Source organism: Perca flavescens, chromosome 23 (genome assembly GCF_004354835.1).
Source record: "Perca flavescens isolate YP-PL-M2 chromosome 23, PFLA_1.0, whole genome shotgun sequence".
Taxonomy (NCBI): Eukaryota; Metazoa; Chordata; class Actinopteri; order Perciformes; family Percidae; genus Perca; species Perca flavescens.
Window position 1 is genome coordinate 25,305,019 of NC_041353.1, and position 9,661 is coordinate 25,314,679.

Genomic DNA, 9,661 nt, shown 5'->3' on the forward strand with positions numbered 1-9,661 from the left:
TTATTATAGTGTCTGCAGCAATGAAGTACAATGTTATGTTTACAAATTAAATGAAATATGAAGGGATATTGGCTTAACGGCTGATCTGGTGTAACCCAAGGGCAAAAAAAGTCCTGAATGGTAGCCCTGCTCATGGCAGGGGTGTGTGCTCATGGCCTATAAATTCCCTGTGTTTCCTGTTAGGCAGTAACACTACATGCACAGGTGAAGCTTTGAAAATGAAGAATCTGTGGCTGCAGTTTTCTGTTTCTTCATATCTGGCACCCTCTCCTGTTAATACATTGTAAAGACATGGCATGTCTTTACATGACATAGGCTGACTACTGCTGCCATGCAGACTAAACACAAACATGCAACTTACACATGAAAGTTGCAAAGTAACAAACATGAAATTCATGAAAATGTATTAAAATCGGGACAAAAGCTAAACAAATAAAACACCTAGCCTACAGGATACACCAGGGGGAATGATGAAAAGAAAGTAGGAAATCGGCTACATAAAACAATATAATGGAAACACAGAATAGGCCTATTTGCAGGATATAGTAAGACTTTCCAAGACATAAGTGCAAACCATTTTAAAACACTTCAAGAGGAGAATTAGGTGGATGTAAAAAAAAAAATTGAATGATGATATAGTTAAGGTAATAATTCAATCAGCTAAAGGAAATAGTCCAGAAAGTGCAGGAGCTAGACGTACCAAGAATGTACCCTGGTGGAATAGTGAATGTAGTAAAGCCATTTAAAGCAAGCAACAATTAAAAGTCAAAAATCTACATTTTGGAGGCACTATTGCCAATGGTATTGGAAGAAAAGTACACTTATCAAATGTCTGGGGAATGATTAGGAGAAGGGGGGGGGGGGGGGATCCGAGGGAATTATGACATTCCAGTGTTGATCAGTGGGGACAAAGTGCCTGTCAACAATTTAGAGAAGGCTGAGCTTCGAGCTCAAACATTTACAAAAGTTCATAGTTCAGAAAATCTTTCAAAGGGGTCCAGGCAGTGCAGAAACAGAACCATAAAGAAGAACCCCAGAATAGTGGAGAAATCAGAAGAATCAGGAGATCCATTAGACTTGCCGTTTAGTATGTTTGAACAGAGAAGAGCAATTGTTGGTGCTCGTCAAACAATCCCTGGGAAAGATGGTGTATGCTATAAAATGTTGGAACACATGACGGAGAACTGCCATAGCGTTAAAACTTTTTAAGAGGGTTTGGGATACTGGTCAACTTCCATCAGTGTGGAAACAAGCAATAATAGTGCCTGTTTTAAAACCAAGGAAAGACCCATCTGGTCCATCTGGCTATAGACCTATTGCCTTGACGTCACATTTATGTAAAATCATGGAAAGATATGGTCCGGAAAGAACGATATGGTCTGGAAAGAAGGACTACTAATTAAGTTAAAATCATTGGGAATTGGTGGTAGAGCATATAATTGGGTTTTGGATTTTTTAACTTGAGAGGAAAATATAAGTAAGAATAGGTGCAGAATACTCACGTGTTTATGCAGTGGAGAATGGTACTCCGCAAGGAAGCGTTTGTAGCCCATTGTTTTTCAACATAATTATATAGGACATATTCTCTCTAGTTGTTCGAGGTGTTGGAAGGTATTTGTAGCCGGATGACGGGGCTTTGTAGATTAGCATTTGTAAATACAAAAGTTCAAGCTGCAGTGGCTTAAGTGGAGGGATGGACAAGAAGATGTCTGATTTAAACTGTCTGTGGCAAAAGCTCAGGTGATCTGTTTTTCAAGACAGCTTAAAATTGCAACCATTTTGTTAGAAACTGTATGATCAACCTCTTGAACGAGTAAAAGCAATTAGATTTGTTGGTGTATGGTTTGATGAAAAGCTCACATGGAATACTGATATAGGAAAGATTCATAATACATGTAAAAAGGTTGTTAATGTACTCCGTTGTTTGGCAGGAGAGGAGTGGGGAACTTTGTATAGCTTTCATGTCAGCAGCAGAATCTCATCTCAAGAAGCTGGGTGTCTTACAAGCTTGGGCCCTGAGGATCAGTAGTGGATCTTTTAAAACATCTCCAGTTCCAGCGAAGCAGGTGGAAATGGAAGGGATGCCTTAGAGGAGTCAAGTTAATGCTGGCATCCTCCAGGGGCATTGGGATTCACATCTTGCAAATAGCATTTTAACAGACTGCTGGGAACACTAGTCACATTTCAGTTTTGGATGGATTGGTGATGCTAAAGAAGCAAGCATTGGATTAGGTCAACTACGGTATAGGTCTACTGTTTCAATCTCCTCCCTTCCTCCATGGGTATTCCCGTTGCCAAGTGTAATCCTACATACACATCAGGAATTGAAGAATAAGTCAGAACATCTGCCAGTATGGCGCATAGTCCAGAATTATGTTAAAAATAATTTCTCAGGCTCACTTTTCATTTTTACGGATGCCTCCAAAGATCCAGACAAAGGGTGTGCAGGTGCAGCAGTGTATACCCCGGGGAGTGATACATAAAGAAAAGGGTATCAGACCATTTATCAGCATACACCACAGAGCTGTTGGCAGTGTTATTGGCATTACAGTGGATAGAGGAGAAGGATGTTGCTGTTATGCATCTGACAGTTTTTCAGCACTAACCAGCATAAGATCAGGCAGATCATCATTTAGAACAGATATTATCAATGAAATGAAATATTTCTAATATTGTACAGAATGCAAATTAAGGGCATATTCACAAGTTTAATTTGGGATCCTGCCCATGTTGGTGTGGAGGGAAATGAGCAGGTGGATATTCTGGCCAAACAAGCACCTAAGATTACATACTATGTAGACCTACAGGTTCCACTAAGCAAAGCTGAAGTCAAAACATTCATCAGGACACATGCACAAAACGACATGGCAGGAGTATTGGGACATTAGTGAAACAGAAGGCATCTTTACAATATACAAAGACGTGTTGGTGATGGGAGGAAGGTGGTCTTTCAACGTAGGGTTATTCTTTACATAAAAAAGGCAAACATTCAACTGGAAAATGCACATACTGTAACCAGCCATAAACTGTTGAACACATACTAATTCATTGCAAGGAATACAATACCCAGAGAGACCTTTTTCACTTGACACTTTGTAATGCAGACCTCCACACCTTTTCACTGTCAGGGCTTTTGGGGAAAACAGCAGGCAAAGTATATCACAATATTATTAGCTAAGTTTCTAAGAGAAATTGATTTAGTAAAGATAATTTAGTTTCTGTCGTTTATTTTTTTTATTCATTTTTTCAGCATGTATCTCTCGTTCGCACTCCAGTCCAATTGGTGGCGGTAATGCACCTTTCAGTTGGTTTGCCAACCGCCAATGAACCATAAAGAAGAAGAAGGAGAACAGGAAGGGAAAGTAACTAACCAATCAGCTCCACGGAAAATGTGTCATGCGCGATACCGCTTGTGATGGTAGCATTGTGTGTGAAGGTTAACGTTAGTTAAAACGCTAGTACACTTAACTATACTTGCAATTTAACTCCGTTTTTAGTGTGTTTTGCTCGCGTGTATAGGGTGTTCCGCTGAACGACGGTGTGTACTTCCTCACAGGCTAACTGTCGCAGGTAAGACGCCATGTTGTTACTGTTCAGAAGGCTATAACTGGACACATGAGGGGCTGTTCTTCATCCTGTTGATGTATCAGGGCTTTTCGCCAAGGTTTTAGAGAAGTCGAAACCTTACTGGCTTCACCTGAGGAAGGTCAGTGTGACCGAAACGTTGTGAAATGAAGTATTTGCATGCGTAATGGACAGCGTGCGGGACTTCTTCAACAATTGTTGCTGGTAACCTTTGCCTTTTCCGACAAACCTGCCCCAGGAAAGAGGTGTGCAAAAGCGCTTTTGAATTGGGCGGTATACAGTAACAGAAAATCTGTTTTATGATAATATAGCAGCGTGGTTTACTTCATAGTAGGGCTGGGCAATATATCGCTATTATATCGATATCGTGATATGAGACTAGATATTGTCTTAGATTTTTCATATCGTGATATGACACTAGTGTTGTCTTTTCCTGGTTTTAAAGGCTGCATTACAGTAAAGTGATGTCATTTTCTGAACTTACCAAACTGTTGTAACTGTTTTATTATTCACCTTTACCCACTTAGTCATTATATCCACATTACTGATGATTATTTATCTAAAATCTCATTATCTCAATATTTTGTAAAAGCACCAATAGTCAACACTACAATATCGTTGCGGTATCGAGATATTTGGTAAAAAATCTTTTTTTGATTTTCTCCATATCGCCCAGCCTTACTTCATAGGCTGTGTACCTGTGTTATTACATGATCTGGGTCACCTGACGGTCATATAACCAAAATATGTATCCTGGAATTCATTCAAAACTTTTGTTTGAAAAAGTAACAAATAAATAAATATTTTAATATAAACTTAACTGTAAGAGACAATTACATTGTTAGTCGTAGGGCTGGGTAATAATTCAATATGATCATTTATCGTCTTTCAATGGAATCATATGGTGATGAAATCATATACTGAGACATCGTGATTTACAGTCACGTTGTCTAAATTAATAACAAGCACATACTAACTTCATTTTCTCAGGACATCTGTTGTGAAACATTTTGAGGGAATATCATTTGAAGAATTGAAGATTAGTTTTAACATCACACTATTTTTAATGCATGCATGTACACGTAGTCCGCATATAGCTGGAAAAAACATTAAATTATTCTCTATAATTTCACTTCAAATGATTATTTATCTAAAATCTCATTGTTAAGAATATTTGGTTACACTTTACTTGAGGGTATCTACATAAGAGTGACATGAAATTAAAAATAGGGCTGCAACTAACGATTATTTTAATAATCGATTAATCTGTCGATAATATTTTCGATGAATCGGATTAAAAAAAAAGCATTGATTTACATCAACTCAATACATACATACTTGTTGTTTTAGTTAATAGTTGTGTAAAGGTAAGTAACCCAAATAGCAGATACAGACAAGACAAGACAGACAGACACACACACACTTATTCATTAAATTATTACCATCATTGTAGTAAGTGCAAGTTAAGTTCATTTATACACCACACACTAATATATTTGTCAACAATAACTGATATGGGACAAAGCACATAATATATACATGACAACAGATTGAAAAATGAATGGGCCAAAAAAGGCGGGTGAATAAAACCGTGTCTTTAGTCTTGTAAACTATACCACCCCTGCTCTATTACTGTTATTACCGAGCTAACGCTAGCTTGTCATGCTAGTCAGCTGGATAACGAGTAAACAGCAGCACCAGAAGAGCTCCTGGAGGGACGGTACGTTCCTCACTTCAGACCGGAACAGAAGTAGGATAGTGTAGTGACTTTACCCTGCTGTTGAACTCCCTTCCTCCTCATCAAGGACTCCAACATGTTTACGTTTTAGGTGCTGACTCATCACCGTGGTGCGCCCGTGCCATGCCGTGTCGCTTTTGCTTATCTTGCAATTAACACGTTTCTGATTGATTTAGTGTGAAATGCTCCCACACCTCGGATGACTTGGGTCGTACTGATTTCTCTGCCTCCGCCGAGTGTTTCAGAACAACGTTACGGGTCTCTCCGGTCCCTCTCCGTATTTCCTCTACCCCCGCTCTGCTCTTTTTTCTTTTCTTTCGCTCCGCGCTGCTCCGCTCTGCACTCAACTAAATTTTTTTTTTATCTCCGCGACTAGGTGGCGTAATAGTTGCGCGACACAACGAATCGATAATTAAATTCGTTGCCAACTTTTTTAGCAATCGAATTTTATCGATTTTATCGATTTGTTGTTGCAGCCCTAAATAAAAACATTATTAACAAGTCATAACTGTCATGAATGTGTCATAAAAACATAAACAAGTCATAAACGTTTATCACACTGTCATGTCACTCTTATGTAGATACCTTCAAGTAAAGTGTTACCGAATATTTTGTGAAAGCACCAATTGTCAACCCTACAATATTGTCGCGATATCGATATATCGATGTATTTGGTCAAGGATATGGTGATATCTGATTTCTCCATATCGCCCAGCCCTAGTTAATCGCAATCATTTCTGGGACAATTAATTGCACAGCAACATTTTGAATTGCTCCAGCTCTTCTCCAGATTGTCCCAGTTGAGACTATTTGTCAACCATGTTGTACCTGTCTGAAGTTGGACGTCTTGTCTCTGCTGTGTTGAGGAAGGCATGGCGGGTCTGTCCAGCTACGCCGTGCGCATGGCCAGACTGAGCGCGCAGATCTTCGGGGGGGTTGTGCGTCCGACAGACTCCAGGTCCATGAAGGTGGTCCAGCTGTTCCAGGAGCCCCCCATGGCCCAGAGGAAGGAGGTGTACGACTGGTACCCACAGCACAAGATTTACTACTCCATGACCCAGAAGCTCCGCTTCATGGGACTGTTCAGGTACTGGAACTACTCACAGGTTGGCCCTTGTGACAAAACTATATGCTTGTTCATAAATTAGAGGGGGGGAGGGATCGAAAACTCGTATGTATGGGGATTTCTTTTTGACAACTTTGACAAATTAAAATTTTCTTTTTAACCAATGATTGACCTAAATATGTCGTGTTTCTACGGTACAGCCGACGGCGACTACATCATATCTGTTTCCAGCAAAAGAGAGCCAAAGCAGAAAATCCATGTTATGTTCTTCTACAAATGAAATAAATGTCAGACTGAAGAAAATCCCAATAATCAATACTATCAAATCGCAATACTTCTAAAATCACAATAAACGAAAACCGCAATACAAATCCAATCAGCACCCATGTAATAGCATATCGGCCCAGACCTATGTGTGTGTATATACTGCTACTGTCAAGAGTTTCCTACTAAAGGGATTGAAACCTCTAGTTCTATTAGCTTTACTAACTATATATATATACACACACACACACACACACACACACACACACAACCGGTCAAAAGTTTGGAGTCACTTAGAAATGTCCATTCCACTCCATTCTAGACAGAATACCAGCTGAGATCACTTGCATTGTTTTTTTTAATCAGGGCAGCAGTTTTCAGATTACATTATGTGCTTACATAATTGGTGTCCTTGAGTGCCGAGAAAAGCGCCTTTTAAATAAAATGTATTATTATTATCTATGCAGGAAGTGAAAAAGACCCATTTCAAGCACTAGTGTGGACCTAACCTTCAGTAAGCACGGTAACAGTTTAAATCAAATGTTTGTTGTTCCTTTTCAGAGACGAGCATGAAGACTTCAAGGAGGAGATGCGTCGCCTGAGGAAACTACGAGGAAAAGGGAAACCAAAGAAAGGAGAAGGGAAGAGAGCGGGGAAGAAGAAATGAGCTGTTTCCCTCCCTTCTTTTTTCGGTAGGCAGGCAGCGTTGGACTGTGAACATGCTGTCTGTGGACATGGCTGATCATCCTGAAAGAATTCCATTGGTTTGGTCAGGACTGTACAGTTCAGTGTTGTTCCTTTGTTGGAAGCGTTTCTGTGTTGGCAAGAATAATACCTTAGGTCAGCGTTTCACATGAACCATTCTCTGTCAGTTGTATTGAAGTCAATTCCATCCTTTTATTGATGATTATTGTTCCATCTCTTGCATTCAAAGGGTAACTACCGTTCTTTTCAACTTGGACCCTATGTTCCTATGTTTTTGTGTCTAAGTGACTGATGGGAACAACAATCTCTGACATTGGTCCAGTATTAAGAGAGATCGCTGCAGTCAGAGAAACAAGCTACAATGTAAATTAATAGGACAATTGTGCAGCTTGTTGATAGACTCAGATTAATATTCTAAGTATATTATTATAATATAATATATATAATATTCTAATATTCTGACAACATTATAGAAAGGATTCCTTCAGAGATAGACCTTAAAAACCTCTTTAAGACCTTTCTGTTTAACCAGAAACCGCTCTGAAGTCGCTAGCTCTAAACCCACCAGACTCCATTTAAAAAAAAAAAATACTTTTAGCATGTATATAACATAAACATATTTTCACATGTAAATCAGTAAACTATGTGTATATTTCAACCAAAACTAGAGTTGTGATGGTTGGAAAAGAGGAAAGACGACCCAAAACGTCTTTTCATAGTTTTATGTCGACTTAGAATGAAGTATATTTTATGATGCTAAAATGACTGTTTATTTACATGGAGTCTGGTGGGTTTAGAGAACGCAATTTTGCGGATGTTTTTATGTTTAAAAAAAGGATCTTACTCTTTAACAGAAAGCTCGACCTCCTTTAGAAATCCTTTCCATAATGTTGTCAGACACTTAGAATATTAATCTGAGTCTGTCAACAAGCTGCACTATTTCCCTATTAACTTACATTGTAGCTTGTTTCACCGCTGCCGACTGCAGCGATCTCTCTTAATGCTGGACCGATGTCAGAGATTGTTGTTCCCATCAGTCACTTAGACACAAAAACATAAGGAAATAGGGTCCATGTTGAAAAATACGGAAGTTACCCTCTAAGCTGATAAATATGATCGTCAAGAGCACATACAACAGTAAGAAGCGTATGTCTTTTCAAGATTCATGGATTAATAACAAATGTTAGAGTGAGTGTTAGCTTACCGTAACTCTTAATGGAATGGCTGATAAATGATGTGAAGAAACAGACATCTTGCATATTTTCAAAATGAAGTCGAGGAATGTGTACAGTGTTAAAAGCTCTTTCTGCCTGTTGTCCAAAAACACTGCAGTAAAACCAAAACACAGTACTCCGATTTTGGTAATAACTTATAAATATTTCATAAGGTATCACCTTGGCCAATAAATGTGTGCGTGTATCTAATGCTCGGCCCGATATCAGTGGTTTTTTTTTGCCATAAAAGGATGACTGGTAAAGCATGTTGGCAACAGTTTATCTACAGTGTCTTTCATATCAGCTGTGGAACCCTGTAGCTCTCAAGCTCAAGGTTTTAGGACTATTCTGACCTGCGCCGGGTCACTGCTGACAGGTACACAGGGTCTAAAAAAGTCTAACATTTCAAAATCACAATATTAGGCCTTTTAAAAGTCTGAAATCTGTCAAGTATTGTTCTAGGTCTTAAAGGTCCCATGGCATGAAAATGTCACTTTATGAAGTTTTTTATCATTAATATGCGTTCCCCCAGCCTGCCTATGGTCCCCCAGTGGCTAGAAATGGTGATAGGTGTAAACCGAGCCCTGGGTATCCTGCTCTGCCTTTGAGAAAATGAAAGCTCAGATGGACCAATCAGGAATCTTCTCCTTATGAGGTCATAAGGAGCAAGGTTACATCCCCTTTCTCTGCTTTGCCCGCCCAGAGAATTTGGCCCACCCATGAGAGAGAGACATCATGTCTTTCAAACGAGCAAAGTGGCAGTTGGTCAAAGCCACACCCCCACCCTCCACCTTGCAACCCCCTCTCTCCTCCTCAATAGCTACAGACACAGAAATGGCACATCCTAAGGAAAGCTCATTGTGGGACTGGCTCTAGTGGCTGTAATTCTGCACCAAGGCTGAATTTCAGGAAAGAACTTCAGATACAGTATTAGGGGACCACTAAGGTCTATATAAAAGAGACTTCAGATACAGTATTAGGGGACCACTAAGGTCTATATAAAAGAGACTTCAGATACAGTATTAGGGACCACTAAGGTCTATATAAAAGAGACTTCAGATACAGTATTAGGGGACCACTAAGGTCTAT

General features: G+C 39.4%; 1 protein-coding gene across 5 annotated transcripts; it reads left to right on the forward strand.

The window, feature by feature from the left end:
• Positions 1-3,343: 3,343 nt before the first annotated feature.
• Positions 3,344-7,654, forward strand: mrps33 (mitochondrial ribosomal protein S33). 5 transcript variants are annotated; one of them, XM_028570977.1, is made up of 3 exons: positions 3,344-3,570; positions 6,190-6,410; positions 7,215-7,654. In XM_028570977.1, exons 2-3 carry the CDS (start codon positions 6,196-6,198, stop codon positions 7,318-7,320), a joined length of 321 nt encoding a protein of 106 aa, XP_028426778.1. In that variant the 5' UTR covers positions 3,344-3,570; positions 6,190-6,195; the 3' UTR covers positions 7,321-7,654. The 5 variants fall into 5 exon arrangements, with proteins under 5 accessions (XP_028426778.1, XP_028426779.1, XP_028426781.1 ...); XM_028570978.1 differs by having other exon boundaries at positions 6,194-6,410; XM_028570980.1 differs by lacking the exon at positions 3,344-3,570 and adding an exon at positions 3,595-3,706.
• Positions 7,655-9,661: the final 2,007 nt, after the last annotated feature.

Coding starts and splice junctions, on each gene's coding strand:
- mrps33 (XM_028570977.1), top strand. CDS start 6,196: ATGGCGGGTCTGTCCAGCTACGCCGTGCGCATGGCCAGACTGAGCGCG. Junction 6,411..7,214: donor CGCTTCATGGGACTGTTCAG/GTACTGGAACTA, acceptor GTTCCTTTTCAG/AGACGAGCATGAAGACTTCA.